We start from the raw sequence: 24669 nt of genomic DNA on the forward strand, positions 1-24669 counted from the left end.
AAAAAAAAAAAAATGTTAAGCAACAGAAGTCAGACACACAAAAAATGTATGAATGTATTAATTTATATTAAGTTCAACAGAAGGGCAAAACTAATGTATGTTGTAGAAATGAGGATGGTGGTTTACCTTTAGGAGAAGTATTGACTGGAAAGGGGCATGAGGAAGATTCTGGTTCTGTTTTTTTGATCTTAGTGCTGGTTACATGGGTGTGTCTAGTTTGTAAACATTCATTGAGCTATACATTTATATTGAGAGAGGATACCCGAGAGGGGTGAGGTCTAGGAGAACAGTTCTTTTCTCAGGGAGACCACAAGGGTGCACTTGCAGGGCCCTCTCTATGGTGACTCAGCTCTTGGGAATTTATAGGCTTAACTCCCTGGAACTTGGAAATTTCCAAGTTCTCTGAAATCCTGTAGTTCCATAGGGGCTGGACTAGCATCTCCCACTTGATTCAAACTGGCTAATGGGAAGGGTGCCTGTGGGGTGGAACTTTTTGACTGTCAATAAAAAGAGAAAGAGCAAACCAGTCAGGGAGTGCCACCATTTGGAAATCTTCTACGCTGTAAGCTCCCGGCCGATGAATAAAGCCCTTCCTCTTCTAACTATGGTGTTGGGGTGCTCTTTCTCTCCATTGGGCCTCGTCTTCCTGCAACATTTTTGGTTCCATGACTAAGAAATGAGATCACCCTTGGAGAGAACATGCACCTGATAGTTGCCGCCAATGCTCTGGACACCCACGTGGGGGCCCCTGATTGGCCTGGGCGAAATGAACCACGAGCGCGCCAGGGAGGCAGTTTGGCCTCCCTGTGTGGACACCTCGACTGGGCTGAGAAGGGACCATAGCGGCATGTCTTTGAGGAATCAAACACCAGGAGGAACTGGCATGTAGGAACAGGTACCTACACAGGGAGACGTCTAAAGCAAGGTAGGATCTGTTTGGGGCCCACTATAATTTTAGTGGAAGAGGAGCCTGATCACCTCCTGAGGCGTTAGAAGACCACAGATCTGTTGACAGGTGTGTGAGACTAGATCTGCTAGATGGCCAGCTGATCTGTGAAAGGTGTGTGAGAGTATGTGGATGTGGTGTGACCAAGAGAACTCCGAGGGTGGAGTTGGATCTCCCCTCACAGGGCCTTGGGGAATGTTGGTTTGCCTCCTATGGCTAAGTGGCAGCTCGAGTGGGAAATTGAGGCTGCCCAGGTTAAGAAATACGTTGGAATTGTGTGCATGTGAGTGCTTGGAGAATGACTGAGATGAGCAACAATAGGTAGGGTTTTGGCCCTCCCATTCACGAGGTGAAACGAATGTTTGAGTGTGCCCTTCTTCCCTGCTCCAACTTTGCCCCCTGGCTATTCTGAGGGAAACTGGAAGTTCCAGGTTTTCTGCTGTCTTTGGTGACTGTCACGTGACCATGTCATCTTGGGGGAAAATGGAACTTGGGGAAAAATGGAAAGACATTAGAAAGGGTTTTGTAGTTTTGTTACTAGAATTTCTTCAGTAAGTTTTTGGTCTCAGGAATTAGAGAATTGAGACCATGGGCCACAGATCAGTGATGAAATGGCATTTTGTTGAACTGAGGGACATGCAGATGGAGTGGAGAGTGCCAGAACTATAGGCAGAGGATTCGTACCTTGGAAAGTGTTGTGGTCTGGGCAGTCCGGTGAGCTCTGGATGGCTCTTGAAAATCTGGAGGACAGAGTGTAAATCTCATGGGGAACGGTGCTGTAACCATATCAGCAACAGGTCTTCTGGGTGTATAGCCTCCAAAAGGGGGGAAGAGGCCCAATTCAGAGATTTCTTGCATGAGTCCCTTGTCTAGGGGTAAATAGTTGGCCCTGAGAGATATTTTGGCCAGGATTTGGTAGATGAAAAAAATACCTTTACAAACTGAATGGATGTTCTAGCAAATGGATGAATGCAGCCCCTCACCTTGGACAAAGTTATTAGGTCTTTGCTGCTGTTTTTGTCTGAGGGGAGAATTAGGGTGTGTGCTCCTTAGTCTGGGTGGACCCAGCCAAAAGGTTTCAGGCTGCTTTATTCATGACCTGGCTGGGGCTCAGAGTGTTTGTACCTGGAGATGGGAGTCTGATATCTGAGCTCCCCTGAGCCTGAAAAATGATGGTTCCCTGTCCAGCTCTGAGTGGGAAAATCCTATATCAATGTTATAGCTCATAAAATGTCTCTCAGTTGTAAAATGTAATCATTTGGTTGTTTAAATTGTTAGAGAAACTGAGTCTTTGTCAAAGGATAAGATTCTTGCTTTTTAAAGCTTCTAATTATCAATTTGGCCTAGTGAATGGGTGACTTCATAGTGAACTGAGATTCTGTTTTGTGGAGAATTTTAAGAGTAAGAAAAATTAGAAAGAAGAATGGCATGGTGTAAAGAAAGAATCTTGTGTGATAAATTTTGTCCTGAAAAAGAATGGTTGTCTAAAAAACTGAAAGGCAGGGCAAAGTTAAAGAAGGTTTAGAATGTTTGTAGATTGTCTGTGCAGGTTAAATGAAAAGAGAATTTGTGAAAGAATTTACATGTGATCCAGTTGACTATGTATTTTCTTTAAAATCTTTTGGCATGTAATCTTATTTGAACCAATGTTTTAGGCCTTTTGATATTTGAGAAACCTTCCAAAATCAAAAGTCTAAATTTGGGCTTGGCACCCATAGTGCAGCGGTTGCAGTGCTGGCCACAGGCACCGAGGTTGGCAGGTTTGAACTCGGTCCAGAAAACAAAAAGCTCAACTCTATATTTGGTGTTTTTGAAATATTAAGACCACAGAGAGGCATAGAAAAACAAATTGAACTTATTTGATTTATTAAAAATGTATAGGAAACATTGTCAAGAATGAAATGGTGATTAATTTTATATGAGTTATGGTTATATATATATATGTGTGTTCCAATACTGTAAAGCATTGGTCTGTTCTAACATATATTGTCAGTAATAATTTTAATTCATCTAAAAAAGAAAAAAAATATTAAGAGAGGCTGATGATTTCTCTCGAATTCAAATTCCTGATGTCTTTGGAAATTGAGTACCTTCGGGCTAAAAGCAGATTTTTACAACTTTTATTGGAAAGTTAACATGTCTATGAATGTTGCTAACCTAACTTCAAACAGAACAAAAATCAGTTATGTGAAACTAGGCTAGTTTGTTATGGCTTTTTGTTTGAAATATTGTTGGTTCTTTCTATATTCTGTTTTCCAGAAGTCAAGAAAATAATTCTCTGTCTTTTGAGCAATTTGTAGCTTTTCAAGTAATGTATGTACTTATGAACAGAGTTTGAAACATGTATTTTTCTCTCTCCTTGATTTCTCTAGAATTTATAAGTATTATTAGTTTCTGGCAATACAGTTATTTGCATAAGTTCAATAAAAATCTGTTTTGTTCTATAGGACATGATAAAGTCACTGGTATTTTACCAAGGCTTTGGCTGGAAATAGCATTTCCAGAGGCATCCAGACTGTGTTAAGGAATTAAAGTTGACTTTATAAGGCCAATAAAGAAAGCCCTTTGAAAAACTGGCCAGATACCCATCAGTAACCTTTCCTGATCTGTGGTAAGTAACGAAGGTCGCTTGCTGTTGGGTCTAAGAAATTGAAGATGCTTGGGGAACCTCAAAAGAAGAGGAATGTACCCAATGCATACAGGTATCTTATGGCACAGATGAAACCTGGGCTCATGAAAGGATCTTGAGAAAGTCCAGCCTGAAAATTCCTTATAAAAGGTTCAAGCTAAGCCAACGAGTCTTAGTGACTAATAATTATTCTTACTGCACTGTATGCAAATAATCAGTATACTGAAGGTACAGGTTATTTTGACAACTCAGTTGGTTCTACTGTAATTTATCTTTAGTAAAAAGAGAAATTGGAAAGAGAGAAAAATAATTCAAAGGAAAAAAAAAAAAAACAGCTGTGGCCCACCTGCATTAGATCCCAGCCTTGTCTGTACTGTCAACTCATAAAGTGAGTCATAACTGTTTTAGTAAATTGAACTGTTAAGTGGGACTAAGAGACTGGCCAAAGAGTGTGGTGTGAATGTGCATTACAGAAGAGAGACTTTGGGTAGAAATGGGGAACAAGCAAGGGAAGTCCACCTCACTGACTACCATGTTGAAGCACTTTAAAAAGGAACTTGTAAGTGACTATAACACCAGGAAAGCTAAGGAGTATTTGGGAGCAGGAATGGCCCTCACCTTGGGATTGAATAGCCATTGGAGGGAAATTTAGAAAGATTCCTAGTGTCTAAGGCATGGCACACAGTTACTGGAAAGGGGGGTCACACTGAGCAGTTTCCATACATAGATACCTGGCTATAGCTAGTAGTGAGCCAACAACCTTGGTTGAGAGGACAGGTCGAAACAGTGCTAGTAACACAGGGACAGGAAGGGAAAGTGCTTTCCACCTGACCTAGAGTAGTGGTGCTGAAGATATTGGCAGATCTGGTACCGAGAGACATTGCTGCAGAGACTGAGAAAGGGACACAGAAAACTACCAATTTGGCTCGAGTAAATGAGGTTCTCCAAGGAAAGACTGAGAGTCCAGGCCAGTTCTATGAGAGGTTATGTGAAGCGTTTCAGATGTACATTCCCTTTGATCCTGAGAGCCCTGAGAATCAGAGGATGGTTAATATGGCCCTAGTTAGCCAAAGCGCTGAGGATATGTGGCAGAAACTGCAGAAGCAGGAGAGGTTTGTAGTATGAACACCTTGCAACTCCTTGAAATAGCACAAAAGGTCTTTGTGAATTGGGAAGCAGTAAGCCATAGGGAAGAGGACAGGCGCATGAAGCAAAGGGCCAATCTCAGCCGTGGCTCTGAAAGGCACGAGGGGAGGATCCCCTCCCTTTCAAAGAGGACAGGGTCAAGGAGTGCAAGGAAATAGGGGACCTAAGATAAAAGGCCCCTCCTTGCTAAGGGATCAGTGTACAACTGGACAAGAGACAGGGCATTGGAAGAATAAGTGTCCCCAGAGACAAGGAAGTGTGAAAAATCCTGGGAAAGAGGTCACAGAACCGGAAGAGCAGGGAGCCCTCTATAATTTAGTGGGAGAGGCCCTGCTAGACTGAAGAGAACCGGACTCAGCCGCCACCGGAAAGTCCATGGTCCGAGTAAGGATTGGGGGCAAGGACGTTGACTTTCTAATTAATACTGGGGGTGAACACTTGGCAGTCACCCAGCCAGTAGCCCCTCTCTCAGACCACAGGATTGACAGGAGCAATGGAGCCACTACTGAACAAGCCTTTTGTCTCCCTCAGAAGTGTTCCATAAGAGGCCACAAGGAAATATGCAGCTACAACTGCCCAAACCAGATCTGGTGTCCACCTTGGAAGTGGAGATTGTTTGTGACTCAGCCAGGGGAAGGACTGAGGCCCGAACTAGCCCAGCGGTGGCGGCGGGCCTGGGTGAAAGATAACTCCCCAGGGCTGTGCTCAAGGTACAGACTGCCTTTGCGACATCTAGAGGTATGTGACTATAAAGTTTCTAAGTAAAAGACTCAGATCTGCCAGCAGTGAGTACCTTATCTAGGATTTGTTATCCAGCAGGCAGGGAGGAATCTAGGCATGGAGAGGCAACAAGTCATTAGTCACCTCCCCACCTCCACAAGCCTAAGGCAAGTTTGGGAATTCCTAGGTGCAGTCGGTTTCTGTTGTCTTTGGATTCCCAACTTTGCCGTCTTGGCTAGACCTCTGTAGGAGGCAACTAAAGGAGAGGAAGGAAAGTCCTTAGAATGGTGAAGAGAACAAGAACGTGCCCTCTCCCAGCTAAAGATGGGGCTAATGACTGCCTCTGCACTGGGACTCCAGACCTACCAAGATGGCTATGGGTATGTTTACCCAGCTGGTTAGGTCCGGGCCAAGGCCTGTAGCCTACCTCTCTAAGCAGTTAAATGGAGTGGCAAAAGGATGGCAACCCTGCTTATGGGCTCTAGCTGCTACTACTCTCCTTGTGCAAGAAGCCGATAAGCTGACTCTAGGGCAGGATCTCAGAGTAGAAGTACCCCACTCTGTGGTCACTTTAATGGACACTAAAGGACATTTTTTGACCCAGCCATGCTCCTTCCAGCCAATGGAAGAGAGACTGAGCATGAATGTGTGGAATCTATAAATAATGTGTACTGTAGCAGACCTGACTTTGAATGACTAGCTTTGGACAGATGCAGACTGGGACTTGTATGTTAATGGAAGCAGTTATGTGATGGCGCAAGTCCTGGAAAAAGCCATCAGTCAGTGAGGTTTCACCTGCAGCCAGTTCGATGCCTGCCAAGGACCAGCGGTACCCCCAGGAATCCTGTCATTTGGAGCAATGCCCTTCGAGGACTTTCAGGTAGACTTCACTGAAATGCCCAGATGTAGAGGAAACAAGTACTTGCTGGTGATGATGTGCACCTACTCTGGATGGGTAGAAACATATCCTACCCACACCGAGAAGGCGCAAGAAGTCACCTGGGCACTCTTGAGAGACATTATACCACAGTTTGGGCTCCTGCTAAGGATTGAGTCAGACAACGGGCCAGCATTCATCTCCAAATTGATCCAGAAGACGACTAACATCCTGGCATCACCTGAAAACTACGCAACCTATCGCCCACAAGGTTCAGGGAAGGTGGAACACATATATAGAGCTATCAAAGCAAGGTTAGGGAAAGTGTGCCAGGAGACAAACTTACAGTGGGTAAGTGCCCTGCCCTTGATGTTACTTAAGATTAAGTGTACTCCTACTAAGAGTACAGGATTCTCACTGCATAAGATCTTATATCATAGGCCACCACCTGGAGCTTGCCAAGATCTCCCTGGGAATTAGGAAAGAAGAATTTAAAAAGCAGCTGCAGGCACTGAGAAAGGTGGCAGAGATTGTGTCAGGAATGAGTGAATGAGAGGTGTCCTGTTAGTTTGTTTTCCCTTGTCCATCCTTTCTCTCCAGGAGCTGTGGTGTGGGTCAAGGATTGGCGCATGTCTCCCCTGAGGGCGAGATGGAAAGGCCCTTACAACATTATCCTGACCACACCTACAGCTGTGAGAGTAGTAGAAATTCCTGCCTGGATTCATTACAGCAGAGTGAAGCCTGCTGTGGAACCAGAGGAGAACCTGCCCCTGCCTAAAAGGAGCCAGAACGAGCAGGACATGAACAATGGTAGCTGATCCTGAGTTCCCATGGCATGGGCTCCACACCACAAGAACTCCTGAATTAGCAAAAATATTGCCCAGAGAAATCATAGCATGGATTAGGTTGCCACTCTGGTTTAAATTTGACAATAGGCTAGCTTTCTTAACAGAAGTAATGCAAATAATAAGCTAAAGGTTTGAATAAATTGTAGGCCTCAAAGCTTAGACAGGGTAAAATATATAGACAGGACCATAAGAGCAGAAATTGGTAAACTCTGCCAGAAAGCAAAACTTACTTAGATACAGGCCTTGCCACTGGTATTGTTAAAAGAGGCCTCTGTAAATTCTCTGTCAATTCTCTGCAATTTAGCAGGAACTCATAAAAGAACTGAGCAAGACTGAACTAAAAAGACAAAAACCCTAGAAAGAGTAGCAAGGAACGTGTTCACTGGAGTAATTAACTGTGTTCTGTTTAGTCTTTTGTGTCTGTACATCCTTTCTCTCTAAAGAAGCAAGGGGACCAAGTCTAGGTCTAGAACTGGTTCCCCTGAAACCAAGGTAGAAAGGACTTTACACCATCATCCTGACCACATGCACAGCAGTGAAGATGGAAGGAATCCTCACCTGGAGTCATCATAGTTGGCTGAATAGAACTTCACTGCCCCTTGGAAAGTAAAGGTAACTTTTAAGACAGTCAACGTGCCCTGCTCTAGCCACATACTGGGAGCTGGCTGGTCAAGCACGGCTGAAGCCTGAGGAAACTCCTCGAAGAACTTATCTTAATTGGACTTTGAACTTTGAGAAAAGAGAGGAAAAATGTCACAGGGAAAAGTAAAACTTATATGTATGTTAGCCCACCACCACGGTACTATTAAGTCCTGATTAGAGAATCCAAGAAAAGCCACAGTCCCTAAAACCTTAGTGCTAAAAAGTAATTAATATCAGCATCTACAGAAACAAGCTGATATTGAGACCTCAAATTAAAAATATATTGAAGTTCAAAAGGGGAGATTGAGAGAGGATACCTGAGAGGGGCGAGGTCTGGGTGAACAGGTCTTCTCAGGGAGACCACGAGGATGCACCTGCAGGGCCCTCTCCATGGTGACTCAGCTCTTGGGAATTTATAGGCTTAACTCCCTGGAACTTGGAAATTTCCAAGTTCTCTGAAATCCTGTAGTTCCGTAGGGGCTGGAGTAGCATCTCCTGCTTGATTTGAACTGGCCAATGGGAAAGGTGCCTGTGGGGTGGAACTCGTTGACTGTCAATAAAAAGGGAAAGACCAAGCCAGTCAGGGAGCATGGCCATTTGGAAATCTTCTATGCCATAAGCTCCCCGCCGATGAATAAAGCCCTTCCTCTTCTAACTATGGTGTTTGGGTGCTCTTTCTCTCCATCGGGCCTCATCTTCCTGCAACAATATAAATCTAAAAATTTGTCAATATATGTATACACTTAAAATGTAGTTTTTAAAAAGTGTACCTAAGAAAAAAAGACCCAAGTGAGAGCCAAAAATAAAAGTCACTTTCGCACTTAACATGCACAACTGTTCAGAGATGGACAAGACAGATGTTTTTCCCTTCTGTGGAAACACTGGGTTACCAAGAGGAAAGTCATTTAAATCCCTAGCCATTAGTGTAACCCTAATCCCTCCTAGAAACTTAGGGGAAAAAAAAATTCATGGCAGTATACTGAAGGAGATAAAGAAATTTTACCCGAAAATATGACTACCTGGTATAAAGAATACTTTGAATTAAAGACCACTGGAGACCAGAAAGTGTTGGAAGGAGCTTTCTCTCTATCTACATAAAACTGGACTGATCAGATCTTTTATAAGATAGAAAGATCAAAGGGGGACAACTGACTCCTTCCCTTCCCCTGAATGGAGCAGTCTAGGCTAAAATCATTTAAAACATAATATCTTGTCTCTCAGGTTAATTTACAAGTCAATCTATTTTCCTCATCTATTCATACTCCCTACCAACCACTGGTTGCACTTATACTCCACATTCTTCTCCCTCCCTTCTAAAAGGCAGGTATAAAGGTATCTGATCATCCCTAAAACATAGGGTAATCATTCCTGTGATTCTCCCCATGGGCATAGTATTTGGAAATAAACATTTCTATTGTTACTCAGCCTTAATTGTGAGTGGACCTATCAGGGAATCAACCAAAGAGGGAAAGTGCAAGTTGCTCCTCACCCCCACAATACCTGTGGGTATCATAGCCTTGCCAGGCACTAAAAGAAATGCTAATTTTGCTTAAAGAACTAAGTCTTCACTTGGAGTTTTTATTTGTATTTCAAGACTCATAACACAATACAAATGGAATCTGACTATGACACCAGTTAAAGTTTTCTTAAGCATGAACCCTGTCCTGGCACCAGGCTGAAACTGAGCACTCCTATATTTATTAGGAAAGTCACTCCACCTCTAGGGATCTCAGTTTCCACATCTGTCCATGGCAAAAATAATAGTATCTCCCTCATAGGTTATTCTAAGAACTGAAGACCTGTTTCACGTAAAATATTTAGCACAGTGCCTACCACCTAAATATTCAATGTGTGCTAATTGCTATTATTATTTTCCAACGGACCAGTTACCTGTTTCTTCTCCCCTCCAAGTTTATATAGCCAGCCCCATATATAGCTAATCCCCCAAATGAGGGATTTAAATATTTTAATATTTTAACATTCAAAAACAAAAGCAGTTCTGCCTCCTCTCAGCCCCAGGTAGAAAAAGTTAAAAAAGAGTACTCAGGTGAGATAATTTTGAACTGGGTAAATAGTGTCCCAGGCTTAAGTGGGTTGATAGGATTCTAGACAGTAGAAGCCCCTTTGCTTTAACGGTGCCACCTTCCCATACCATGCCAAGGAACCTGGTCCAAATGACATGATGTGGAAAGAAAAAGACCCAGTAAAAGGTAAGCCTGGCCACCACAAGGGATATAATTATTGTTCATAGAAAAGGACCCTGAAGAGAAGAGAATCAGGAGAGGAAAGGCTTAAAGGCTGGAGTTTCTGCTTTGCCCATCAGGCAGCATCGAAGTCTTAAACTAACAATAGGTAGAACACTGCTATCTATTTCGTCAGCTAAGAAAACACATACACCTCTCTGTGAAGTGAGCAGGGGAAATTTCATTATCCTTACTAGATAGATGAGTCAAGCCAAGGCTCAGAGAGGTTAAATAATTTGTCCAAAGTCATCAGCTAGTAGCTGGGGGTATCAGCACTCTAATTCAAATCTTCGGGCTTTAAAATCCATGCTCTTTCCATTAAAACATACTGAGCTTTATATTGGCTTCAGTTAGCCAGGGCTACATCAGTTAGGACTATTCCCCAGTCCCAGACAACAGAAAGAAGAAAATGGGATTTGGAATAGAAAAGAGCTGGTGTTGGGAAAGAAGAAAGTAGGATTGAAAAAGATGAAAAAGAAAAAGAAGCAGGCGCAGCTTTAACTAGGGGCTGGCTATAAACAGGCGCCAACTGGCCTAGCAGTGCCACCCACCTCTTTGGTTTCTCCTCCTGGCTGAGCAGGGCCAAGACGAATCTGCTCCGCTCCGCTTGGGTTTGAGAGATGATGTCGCCCTCAAAACTCGCCCAAACTCGTACACTGGGGAGCTGGGGCTGGGGCGAAGGTCTGGAAAGCGATCGGGGAAGTGACTTCTGTTGGGGAATGGGGAGTTGAGAGGATAGGGCTTTCCAGAAAGGCGGTTAAAATGCAGCTAGTGTAAGAAGCTGGAGTAAAAATACAAGTGAGGTAACGTCTGGGGAGCTGGAAGGAGCAGAGGTCGGAGGACCCAGGCAGAGAGAAACCGCAGGCGCTCACCAGGCGCTGGGTGGTGTCGCGTGTGGGGACGCTGGCGTAAACCACCTCTTCCCCCTCCACCGCCTCATAAAGTCTGGTTCTTAGGAGAAGAGTTCCGTTTGACTGAAAGGAGGGTTTAGACTAGGGTGACCAGACGTCCAGCTTTTGGCAGAACAGTCCCGCTTTTCAACAATTTGTCCCACCTCCCTGGCGTTTTTAAAAAGTTCCGATTTTTGGAAAGAAGGGGCGGGAGAACAAGAAGGGAATACACGGTTTTCGGCTGCCATGTGGCTATATCGCCAGAATATGAGTTTTATATTATTTTTGTTAATTTTATAATGCTAAACTGTAACAATAACAAATAATTGCTGAGAAGTGATTATCCAGAACAGCTTATCAAAGTTTGCATTGTTGTCAGGCCATGCCCTGCCCCGTCCCTGCCCACCCCCATGTTGTCCCGCCTTACTGATGTTAAAATCTGGTCACCCTAGTTTAGACTAAAAAAGAGAACAAGGATCTCGGAGTGGGAAGGGGGCGTCAAAGAGCACCCAGAGAAGGCTGAGGGGGTGTGCCTGGGCTCCCAGCTGAACCCCAAGAGGGAAATTGCGGTTCCCAGCCTCTCCTAAGTTTTCTCCTTACCTTGGGTACCATGATATAGTCCATGACCTCAATTCCTACCTCTTGAAGCTCCGAAGGCTGCCGCCATTCCCGCTGCCGGGCCCAAACCCGGTTTTAGTCCCTGCCTTCCCTATCCTTACGCAAACTATCCTCATCTGATCCTCGCTGAGGCTCCTATCGCGACACTTCGCCCGTAGCTGCACTGGCCATCTTGCTTCCTGGCAAAGTCCCTTTTCTCCTGGAAGCGATTTTGGTTTGACCCAGTTTTTAGTCTCAGACCAAGTACTGCCACCCTTCTAAAACTCTTCATGCTAGAAGAGCTATGAGCACAGATATCGCTCCACTGTGATGTTACAGTGATGGCCCCCTGCAGAGATAGCAGGCTGTCCCATGCTGGCAACTGGATTTCTGAAAAGCTTCCCCGCTGTGAGAACTTTGGTGAGTCACTGTAGAATATTTTGTGAAATATGGAGAGGCATATCCTCCTTTCTATTCCTTCTTTATATTCCTGCTGCCATCAACCTAGTTAAGACCAGGACTACTGTGGTGGCCTCATAACTTTTGCCATCACAGATGTGGGAAGAGGACCAAGGAGGGGCCCACTGGATCAGCTCTCAGATGAGGCAGGAATGGATGTGTTACTGGATGGAAATGGCTCCACCTGCCTGTCACTGTCAGTCAATATGTAGAGAGAGGGATAGATCTACTAAACTTTGTCAGAAGGCTGGGATTCTGGAGAACAGTGAGAGTAGCTTCTCTAAGACTGTTAAGTTTTTCCATTTTTTAAATTAGTTTTATATATAAAAATTCAAAGCAAAGAGAACACCAATCCCTATTCCAAATAATAATCAACATAACTCAGTGACCTATTACAACATTTTAATTTAAAAGTTAATTTTTTAAATCAATCCACCTAAACAACTCAAGATAGGCATTTTTAGGAGGGAAGTTAAATATACAAAAAATTAAGATGGGAGACAGGGAGTGAAGGTCAGGCAGAACCTAAACTGACCAAACCAGCTGTATCATGTCTGCCCCAGCCTGTCTGATTCCATCTTATTCTCACTACATGTGCTTTCAGATGCAGGCTCTCAGTGATGTTCTCTGTATCAGATTTATGATGAGAAAAAAGAACAATTGGGGTGTTGGAAAACCAGAGTTCTAATTCTCTCAGGTCTTCCACTAACTTGCTGTGTGACCTTGAGCAAATGATAGCACCTCTCTGAGTTAACAAAACTTACAATGAGGGTGTTGGCCACTATGTCTTGGGTCATTTCTAGCTCTATAACAATGCTATGGTTTGCAATCTCCTGTTCCCTACAAAGCAATTTCTTTTTTGAGTGCCTATGTCACTTGCTAGCAAATCTACTCACTTAAAATATTCTGCCTTCTTCCCTAGCCTAAAAGCTCCACCCTGAATCTATGGCCCTATTTTCTCTTGAACCCTTGAACAGGTCCATCATTTTTAGCCCTTTTACTGCCAACTATGTCAGAAAAATAGTCTATTAATCAGGTGGCGCCTGTGGCTCAAAGGAGTAGGACCCTGGCCTCGTATGCTGGAGGTGGTGGGTTCAAACCTAGGCCTGGCAAAAAAAAACCGGAAAAAAACAATAGTCTACTAATCATCTCCTTCACTTCATAACAAATTCACTCCTCACCAACCTCTACCCTCAGTTGGATCATTTATATAATCCTCAACTCCAAATGCTCTTCTCAGTGCTCATTCTCTATTGTTTTTATTTATAGCATTAAACATTGTTGATTCATATTTTTTTGTGTGTTCTTTCTTCCCTTAGCCTTTATAATAAAGCATACTCACTGCCTGCCGCCCTAACTGCTCTTTCTGTCTCCCTCCCAGCTATGCTTTGTCTCTTTTTAGCTATCTCCCTGTCTTCTATTCCCCATTCCTCTTTTATTTTCTTTCCCTTAATAATCTTGATCTTGTACACAGATTCAACTCTTACTCCATGCTCAGAGACTTCCAACTTTACATCATATGACCCTGACCTTTCTCCTGAACTTTCAGCTACCCCCTGAGAGTTCCATTTATGTGTTCCTGCTACAACATTAAGATATCATAAACAAAACCAAACTTAACTTTCACACTATCCCCCATGCTCCCTGCATTCTCCAACCTCCATCACCTGCTCTTTTTCAAGTTTTCCCTATCTCTACTAATGAGACTACCCAGTTGCTGCTGTTTGAAATGGTGATAATTATGTATAGACCCGGTTAAAATTTTTTATTAAAATAAGTATGTCACACCAGGTTAAAATTTTGGTTCTGCTGTTTTCTGATGATACATGACTCTGGGATTTAGTTTTCTAATCTGTAAACCCATTCTCGTAAAGTTCTTGTGTAAAATCTAAGATGTAATGTATGTGAGATGCCAGGAAAATCATAAAGGCACAAGAAATATTGTTTTTTTTCCCTTCCTCAGCTTGATTATTGAACATTTCTGTTTTCTCTCTCAGATGATTACCTTGCTACTTAGCTCCCTAATAAAATAGAAGCCATCAGAAGGTAAAGTCCATGTCTTCCCACCACCAAATCTACTTGCTGCCCTGCATATGAACCCATATACTCTGCCTTCAATGAGCTAACTCTTCTTGAGCCTTCCTAAGCAACCTTTCCACTTGTCCACTTGATTTCATCCTTCCTAGCCTGGTCAGTTGCCTCCTTTCTTTTATTACTAAATCTTTTCACTTTACCATATCATTTCCATCAGCACAAAAACATGCCATAATAGTTATGATCTTTAAAAAACTTTTACATGATCCACATTCCTATCACCTAACACACACCCCAATTCTCTGTTGTAATTTATAGCAAAAGCCCTCAAAAGATTTGTCCATTTTCTGTCACCATTCTTTTCCTCTCTTCATATTCTCTCTTGAAAGTACTCTAATCAGGCTTTGCCCCCAACTCTACCATCAATCTCCTCATTGCAAAATTCATTGGTCATCCTTTGACCTCTTCATATCCCCTCAGGAGCATTTGATCACTCTCTTCCCCTCCACCCATTTCCTTCCCTTGGCTCCAGGGACATCACTCTCTCTTCTGATTATCTGATCTCTCTTTACCAATCTTATTTGCTGTTTCCCCTTGTCTTACCTCTCTTAACATATTGAGATACTGCCAGGTCTCAGACCTTGGTCCTCTTTTCTATTTACACTTATTCCCTGGGTGCTGTCATGCAGTCTCACAGCTTTACATGGAATCTATTTGTAGACAACTCCCAAAATGTTATCTCTAAGTCAAAATATGTTCTCTGAGTTCTAAACTTATATAATATCCAACAGTTTATTGAAATGTCTATTTATATGTCTTAGAGGCATCTCAAACTTACCATGTCCAAAACAGAACTTTTGATTTCTAATTGTATCTTCAAATCTGCTCTTTTTAATAATAGTATCTTTCCCATCTCAGGAATTTGCACCTCCATCCTTTCAGATTGTCTTGGTCTACATGTGTTGCTATAACAAAATACCCATAACTAGATAATTTGTACAGAACAGAAATTTATTTGTCAGATTTCTGGAAGCTGGAAGTTCAAGATCAAGGTACCAGCAGGTTCAGTCTGGAGAGGGCTTCCTTCTCTGCTTCCAAGAAGGTGGTTTAACAGCTGTGTCTTCTGGAAGGGAAGAATACTATGTGAATTGGGAATTAAATTTTGGCATGAATTATGAAGGAGTCACAAAGATTCAATCATAGCACAATTGTTCAGGCCAAAAGCCTTGGAGCCCTCCCCTTTCTCTTGTAATCTCATACCTGACTCGTTATCAAATCCTATCAGCTCTTTCTTCAAAATATTTTTGGAGCCTAACCACTTCTCACACCTGTACCTTGACCCAAGAATCTCTTATCTCTTACCTAGATTATTATAACAGTCTCATAACTGGGCTCCATGTATATGCCCTGGTACCTCTAGAACAGTGGTTCTCAACTTACCTAATGCCTTCTAATGCTGTGACCCTTTAGTACAGTTCCTCATGTTGTGGTGACCCCCAACCATAAAATTATTTTTGGTGCTACTTCATAACTGTAATTTTGCTACTGTTATGAATCATAATGTAAATATCTGATATGCAGGATGTATTTTCATTGTTACAAAGGTGTCCCGACCCACAGGTTGAGAAACGCTGCTCTAGAATCTCTACATAGAATCTTCTTTGCCACTAGTATCAAAAATCCAGCATGTAGTCACTCCTTTGTTTAAAACTGTCTAATGCCACCCCATATCAGAGTAAAGTCAAATCCTAATCATAGACTGTGAAGTCCTACACATGACCTAAGCCCCCTACAGCCTGACTACATATTTATCACCCTTTTATCTCTCTACCCAAGTCATATTGGCCTCTTTGCTTTTACTCAAATATACCAGACATGCTCCTGCCTCAGGAATATCCTCTGCCTAGAATGCTCTTTCCCCAATATCTATATATTCACTCCCTCATATCTGTTCAGTCCCTGATCATATGCCACTCTATTAGAGAATCCTTATATTAGCACCTTATATAAAATAAAACATCACTGTTTCTTCTCAAGCATTCTCTACATTCCTAACTCTTTTTCTGCATAGTTATCAATACCACCTGATATATTAAAAATATATTTGTTTTTTCATTTATTGTCTCCTCCTTTAGTATGTCTGCTCCATGAAGACAGGGACTTTTTGCTGGATCTCCAGAGTTTAGAATGGTGCTGGCATACAGTAAGTACTCAGTAAATATTTGTTGAATAAATGAATTTTCAGGGGTATACCAGATTTCCCCCACCATTAACATCAGTAATTCTTTATAATATTTGTTTCTTGGCTCGGCGCCTATAGCTCAACCGGCTAAGGCGCCAGCCACATACACCTAAGGTGGCGGGTTCGAATCCCCAGCCCGGACCCGCCAAACGACAATGACGGCTGCAACCAAAAAATAGGCGGGCATTGTGGCGGGCGCCTGTGGTCCCAGCTACTTGGGAGGTGGAGGCAAGAGACTCGCTTGAGCCCAGGAGTTGGAGGTTGCTGTGAGCTGTAATGCCACGGCACTCTACCCAGGGGGACAGCTTGAGGCTCTGTCTCAAAAAAAAAAAAAAAATTGTTTCTTAAGGTAACTTGCTGTCATTGCAGCAGCAATTGAGGCACAGACAGTGGCCTGTTTCAGTAAAGGCACAAGTCATAAGTAGAGAAAGCCTGGGAGTAATACAGAAAATCTGGAAGAAAAAAGTACTGGGCTCATAAAATATTTTCAGTGAAAAGGATACTAGTAGCATCTTTTATTTGTTTATCTCCATTAGAACGTCAGCTCCATGAAAGCAGCAGTTTATTCTATTCACTAACATACCCCAGTGCCTAGAAAAGTTCTTGGCATATAGTGAATACTCAGTAAATAACTTGTTGAATGACTGAATGCATAACTATAGACTAGCAGCTGGTATAGGCCAGAGGATAAACTAGAGTCTGGAGACAATGAAACCAGTTCGAAGGCCATTATGATGCTCCCCAAAGAAGTTGTAAACTGGTGACCCTGTGGGCTTTTTGACTGTACCTAGAGTTCAGGTCTCAGCAAGATTAGCCAACATATGAGATACTAGTTGCTGTGGTAAATCTCACCTGTTCTGATTTATATCTAAGCCTCCAAATTAATTATTGCCTGTTTATCCCTACTTTAAGGGCTTCTGTACTATTAGAACTTGGTATTCTTCTCATGGTATCCCAGGGAAGTAAGTAAATGTCATATGACCCCACTATCTTGCTATCTGTCAGTATAACCTCAGAAGCTACTGGCGTAGGTCACTGATGATGTAGTTGATGATGACAATTTAAAAGTCACAGAACCTTTGTGACCTCATGCCTGCTTCAGAGGTAGCTTGATAAAACACAGCAGAGTGTTGCTGGGGCTTAACTTCATTCAAGTCACTAAGATCTCCTCAATCTTGCTGCTCGGGAAAAGCCATAAGAAAAAGACTATTTTTAGCTTATTGCAGTTTCAGCTTATCAGACTTCTTGAGTAAATTGCCAAGAAACTTCCTTTGAAGAACAATTTCTAGAAAGCACTTCATTAATCTTGTTGAGAAAGCTTATTTGAATCATGCAGTGCATAGGGGATATCAGTGAAGAGGTCTGGCAAGACTGCATCACCCTCTTCCTACAAACTGAAATGTGTTGTGATGCAGCAATTATCACCAATTCTCCACCCTGGTTATTAGCTTCTTATTCTGAAGGTAACTTATTCCAGTTGAACCAGGAAGAAATTCAGATCTTGCTTGCAAGGGATGGGAGAGAGAAGTTGTTTCACCAGGGAATCACCCTTGCGGGGACGAAATGCTTGTTGATCCGGGACAACCTGTACACTGAGGGCAACAATACCATGGACCTGCGCACCAAAGCCCAGAGTAGGGGCAGCCAGGCAGTGACAGTAGTTCAGATCGAGTCTGTATACCTTGTGGTGATGGGACAAAAAGGAACAGAAGGAGGGCCTCTCAATCTCAAAGCTTTTGAGATGGCAGGTTACATCAAAGAGGCCATTCATCAACACATGGCCCACTTCTGATCAAATAAAAAAAAAAAACAGTGTTTGACCTGTAAATTTGAATTCTGTGTAATGTATTTTATCTGTTAAATTAACATGTTCTTTTGAGGGAGAAAAAAAAGGGAGATCTCAGATTAGGTTTGGAGGGGGGTTGCAGGTCTGTGTGTGTGGAGGGAGAGGGTGGAGAGCAAGTACTTCCTTCAGGCATTTGGGCTCTGGGCCTTTGTTTTATTCTTTTTTTATTTTTTTAATACCTAGAATACCGTCTTTTCATTCTCAGCAACTTGGAAAGAGAGTGAAATACTGGAAACCAGAAAATCCTCATTCTAAGCCTAACTTTGACTGGTATTTTTTTTTTTCTTTCTGGATCTCAGTTTTCTTATCTGTACAATGAGGAATGCACTGTGTCTCCAAGAGCCCTTCAAGCTCAGGAAATCTAGGACTTCATGACATTACATACATCATCAAGTGCGAGTTCCAGTACTATTTCCTTCAGGAAACTTTCTCTGACTGCCTTAATCTTTGGAGCTGATGCTGATTTGAACTCCTATGGCACCAATATTCTGTCTCTTCTTTATGTTTTCACACACACACTTTCAGTTTTTGTTGTTTGTTTTTAAAGATAGGGTCTCACTCTGTCATCCAGCCTGATGTACTGAATTACAGTGGCAGAAAGTAGCTCACTGTAACTTTAAACTCCTGATCTCAAGAATTCCTACCACCTAAGCCTCCTGAGTAGCTAGAAGTACAGGTGCTCATCATTACACTTACCTAATACACACACACACACACACAGAGACACATATATATATACTTTTTTTTTTTTTTTTGTAGAGGCCTTGGTCTGGTCTTCAACTTATGTCCTGAAGCAATCTTCCTGCCTCAGCTTTCCAGAATGCTGAGATTACAGGTAAGAGCCATGGAGCCCAACCTATGTTAGTTTTCTTTCTCAACTTAATCATACACTTTCAGAGGATAATGTCTTTTACTTCTCTATTACTTTCCTTCAATAAGCCAGTTGGGGCTCTATCAGAGAGGGGAGTTGGTTACAGGTATAACATTGCTTATCAGACAGAGATAGATTCTCCAAAGTGGAGATTCTATAGGTTTTGAATAATCCAGGTGCTTATGGCTACATTTTCCTCTTCTAATTGATACCTCACCTTCAGACTATTTATGTCTTTATTAGTGTCACCATCAGTGGAAGCATGGGTAGGAAGTAGCTAAGAAATGAGGTGAAAAAGAATCTAACCAGTGTCTACCTTGTGACTAGAAGCTCTGGGATAAACTGGAGTGAGAAATGGCAAAAATTAGAAATATGAGATGGAGTAATAAAACATAGTGCTTATTTGACTCTGCTATCATCAGTCCAAGGATCAGTGATTATTATAGGGCAAGTGTTCTGATTTGGACAGATTGGAGAGAAACTTAGGTACTCAGGGCAAGTGCAGCATATTTTATTAATCTCATAGCCATACCAGCCAGTGAGCTACATGGGAGGTCCATCCCTATCTAGCTCATAGCAGCTGGTGAGCTATATAAAGGGTCCACAGTCCACACAAGCAGAAAGTCCTATAACACCTTTATACTCAAGGGTAACAGTAGAGACAAGATGCCAAGAGGTAGTTACATAATCATGACTTCACTGTGTACAACAGTTATGGTTATCTAGGAAAAACATAGCAACTTCTGGCAGTATCACAGGTGAGAAATCCTAAACAATATTGTCTGGCCCTACAATTATGAAGAACCCTTTACTGGGTTAATTACAGGAGCTACCTCTACTACACACAGGCACACACACACTATATTCAAAATACCTATTATTTTTAATATTAATAAAAACATAATTGATGGAATATTTACATGTTTTTATGCCAATGCTTCAAAATCTGGTATGAATTTTACATTTACAACACATCATAATTTAGACAAGCCTAATTTCAAGTGCTCAGAAGTCACCTTTATCTAATAACTACCTTATCAGGAAGCACAGGTCTAGGCCAACCCTGATACAATATTTGAAATTTTCTTGCAGCATTGCTGCCAATACATCTATCCATCCATCCAATATACATCATACAAGAAAATGTCTAGCTAATTAGTGAAAACATTAAGAAAGGGGAAAAAGGTGGAGGTAAGATGGAGGACTACAGCCAGCTTTCCACAGAGGATCCCATCCAGAAGGAGAGTTAAAAGACAGAAGTTTAGCAAGTAAGCTGATAGTTTGGAGCTGAGCCTGAAATAACTTAGGAGACCTGGAAAAATAGAGTCGGACCCCCACTTAGATTAATTAATTGGTAATGTAGTTTACCTGCTGAAGGGGCTGCTGCTCCAAGAGACAGTCAGCAGCCCAGGTGTGAGGGTGAGTTGCTTTTTATAGGCTTTGGGCAAGCATATTACAGAAGCAAAACGTGGCTGGTTAAGGAGGGGGTTACAATTTGGGTAGTCATGGATACAGCAATGGAACAATAATTAATACAGCTTCAGTTGACAATGGATACATCTCGTATCACAATGGTTATGGTTATACAACAGTAATTAATTAAGTCTCAGTGAGTTTTCTACCATTGTTCATCTACTGAGAACTTGGGGGTTTTGTGAAACTTGGGACTTTTCTTTCTTATACCTGAAGCTTGTTCTTGGCAACCCTAGGGGAAGGAGGGGGCCTGGGAACGTGGCTGGGAACCACTGTTCTCAGCCACCATGGGGGGAGGAGGGACTTGCCTCGTTCCCGAGTTGAATCTGGGGGAAGAAGGGAGGAAGAGGGAAATGGGCTGGAGGGGGTGACAGGTGAGGGCTAGGGAACAGGAGTGGGCAGGGGAAAGAGGGCTGCATTACAACAAGCCAAGAGACAAGGTTGAAGAATGCATATCAACCCTGCTGAGGTGAACTGTGACCCCAAAGATACAAACAAAAGGTACTGAATCCATCACCAAGCGGACAGGGGTCCCCTCCCCCATGAGAAGGGCTCGCAGTAAACTCCATACAAACAATCTAGTGGAGTTCAAACATCCTTCCATTCCATCCCACGGGAGAGACCCTCTAAAAACTGGTCCTCCTACCCATACTAGGGTGCCATGGCACTCTCCTGCCAGGCATAAAACTGTATAAAACTGTATATACTCTCTACCTACAACTCTGAACTCCCAGCACTCCCCTCCACTCTCACCCCAAGGTCTGGAAGCCTGTCCCCCATGGAGTCCAGATTCTTGGGCATTTTCTCAAGAGGTGTGGACAGGGGAAGGGCCCTTGCTCAGTGGTGCTGATTCTGTGGCATGGGAGTGGGGAGAGGATGGTGAGCAGAGAGGGAGCCATGCAGGAGCTGTGGTGGTGCCCCCAGGCATAGAACAATGGCTGCTGTGGGAACAATAAGGCTGACGCGTCTGGGGTGGCTATCCCAGACAGATACGCCCTGTCTCTCTTGGCAATCAGAGGAAGCCAGGTACCTTCTCTGGTGGCAGCTACTGGCAGACAGATCTGGGACATGGATAAAGGAGTGTGGAGACTAGAATACACACATGCAGACCTGGCAGACTTCCAGGGAGGGGCCGAGCCCAAAGTCTGCTTTACTGAGGCTGAGGCGCACCTGGCCTCCAGGGGATCATAGCTGAGACAAAGGCGGTCAGGCAGAGGGAGGAACTGACAGCTCAGTGTGAGGTCCAACTGCTTACCACTTCCTGATACTGAGTCATGGTTTCTGTCACCTCAAGCAGCATCTGCTAACCAGGACAGAAACAAACTCTGCGACGTTGTGCTGTTTTTCCAGCAACATCAGGGGCAGGGCTGGAACTAAGTGAACCGCCCCACCTCCATTAAGAACCTGAGGTTGTCAGGCCTTACCACCCCTTGCCAGATAGTATCTGAGAACAGAGATCTGGCTGTGGAGACATAGATCTCTACCTGACTCAGGCAGGCATAAACCCCTGGGAAATACGTTCATTGGGGTAAAGTGGGTCACAGCCCCACTGGGGTTACCAGTGACTAGGTGTGACAGAGGTGCAAGGTGGGGAAGGAGGTATCAGCCTTCTGAGACTAATTTATTTGCTGGGTTGGTCCTTCTGACCTCAAGAACACCGGAGCCAGTCACACCTGAGCTGCCAGCAGACCCCTGCTATCTAGTTGCCAGAGACCTTTTGAACTCCTCCACCTGAAACCAGTGCTGACTGGGAGAATTGATTTGGACCTCTTGAACTGGGCCAATCACCCAAGGACTATCCAAAGTGCTACCCTGGGTGTGGGGTTGTGGGAAGGTGTGATTTTCATTTTACAATTGTTATCTATGGGGGGCAGAGTGACTTAATTACTGGTATTTTTCCAAAGTTGAGACTTCAACCCAGAGTAACTGATTTACTAGGGTAGAAAAGAGACCATCTGAAAATAAGACAGAGTGACTTAGCCCCACCAAACCAAGAAGTCCCCCAGTTTCTCAGGCCATAGCACTGTACGAGTCCTTGGCAAAGCTCTAGGAGAAAAGCCAAATGGTGTAAATTAAGCATGGGGCAGAATCAGTGGAGAAACTCTGGTAACATGAATAACCAGAGTAGATCAACCCCCCCCCCAAATAAAAGGACATGGCAGATGCACCTGAAGGCTCCATCCATAAACAGATGACTGAGATGTCATAAATCGAGTTCAAAGTCTGGAAAGTAAATAAGATCAACAGAATGGAGGAAAGGAGGTAATCAGAATTTTAAATAGTTCAAAAGGTGTCCCAAGAATTCAGTGATTTCAAAGATCAAATGAACAAAGATTTGCACACATTGAGGCAAGTGTTTGCAGCCCTCAAAGATCTGAAAAATATGGTAAAATCCCTCACTGATAGAATGAAGCATGCAGAAGAAAGGATATCTGACAATGAATATGAAGCTTTTGAACTCACCCAAGTGCTCAAAGAGAAAGAGAAATGGCAAGCAAAAAAGTATCATTCTCTCAGAGAGTTCTGGGATAATTCAAATAAAACTAATATTCACCTTATAGGAATCCCTGAAGGCAATGAAGTTGCTTCACAAAACACAGATGCTTTTCTTCATGAAATTATGCAAGAGAACTTTCCAGATATGCCCAGAGATTCTGAAATTCAGATAGCAGATAGTTTCAGAAACCCAGCATGACTCAACCCAAATAAGAGATCCCCCAGGCACATCATAATTAACTTCACTAAAGTTAATATGAAAGAGAAAATTCTAAAAGCAGCCAGATATAAGAAAATCATAACCTACAAGGGGAAGAATATTAGAATGACCACAGATCTCTCTGCTGAAATCTTTCAGGTGGGATGGTGGTCATCGACTTTTAATCTCCTAAAACAAAACAACTTTCAATCCAGGATCCTGAATCCAGCTACACTGAATTCCATATATGATGGAGAAATTAAATACTTTAATGACATTCATATATTGAAGAAATTTGCCATAACTAAACCAACTCTCCAGGAAATTCTCAGACCTATCCTCCAAAATGACTAGCACAATCTTCCACCACAAAAGGAAACTAACTCAGAAACTTTTGATCAAATTCCAACTTCCACAGTGGCAAAAGGATTAAAAATGTCCACTAGACTTTCAAAAAACTCCATACCCAAAATTTGACAGGCTTATCAATAGTCTCAATTAATGTGAATGGCTTAAATTGTCCTCTAAAGAGGCACAGGTTGGCTGACTGGATACAAAAACTCAGGCCAGATATCTGTTACATACAAGAATCTCATCTTACATTAAAAGATAAATATAGACTCAGGGTAAAGGGATGGTAATCTATATTTCAGGCAAATGGAAAGCAGAAAAAAAGCAGGTGTTGCAATTTTATTCTCACACAATTGGCATTAAACAAACAAAAGTAAGGAGGGACAAGGACAGTCACTTTACATTTGTTAAGGGTAATACTAAATATGATGAGATTTCAATTATTAATATTTATGCACCCAACCAGAATGCACCTCAATTTATAAGAGACACTCTAAAAAGCATGAGCAACTTTATTTCTTCCAGCACCATCATAGTTAGAGACTTCAACACTGCTTTGGCAGTGTTGGATAGATCCTCCAATAAGAAGCTGAGCAAAGAAATTTTAGATTTAAACTTAACCATCCAACATTTGGATTTAACAGACATCTACAGAATATTTCATCCAAACAAAACTGAATACACATTTTTCTCATCAGTCCATGGAACATACTCCAAAATCAATCACATCATAGGTCACAAGTCTAACCTCAGAAAATTTAAAGGAATAGAAATTATTACTTGCATCTTCTTGGACCATCATGGAATAAAAGTTGAACTCAGTAACAACAAGAATGTGTATACTTATACAAAAACATAGAAGCTAAATAACCTTATGCTGAGTGATAGATGGGTCAGAGATGAGATTAAGCAGAACTTCTGGGATACCTCAAAGGCAGTCCTAAGAGGGAAATTTTTATCACTGCAAGCCTTCCTCAAGAGAACAGAAAAAGAGGAAGTTAACAACTTAATGAGCCATTTCAAGGAAAAAGAAAAACATTCGAATCCCAAATCCAGCACAACAAAATTAGAGCAGAATGAAATGAACTTGAAAACAAAAGGATTATACAACAGATCAATAAATCAGAAAGTTGGTTTTTTGAAAAGGTCAATAAAAAGAT

General features: G+C 42.4%; 1 protein-coding gene across 1 annotated transcript in view; it reads right to left on the reverse strand.

Moving 5' to 3' along the window:
• MTMR8 (myotubularin related protein 8) overlaps positions 1-11608 on the reverse strand; it is a 128287-nt gene extending 116679 nt beyond the window's left edge. The window contains 2 exon segments of the mRNA XM_023508914.1: positions 10603-10792; positions 11581-11608. Of these exon segments, the coding sequence (XP_023364682.1) occupies positions 10603-10792; positions 11581-11608 (218 nt within the window).
• Positions 11609-24669: the final 13061 nt, after the last annotated feature.

This window comes from Otolemur garnettii, unplaced genomic scaffold (genome assembly GCF_000181295.1).
Source record: "Otolemur garnettii isolate 467f Iridium unplaced genomic scaffold, OtoGar3 scaffold00290, whole genome shotgun sequence".
In the NCBI taxonomy this organism is placed as follows: domain Eukaryota; kingdom Metazoa; phylum Chordata; class Mammalia; order Primates; family Galagidae; genus Otolemur; species Otolemur garnettii.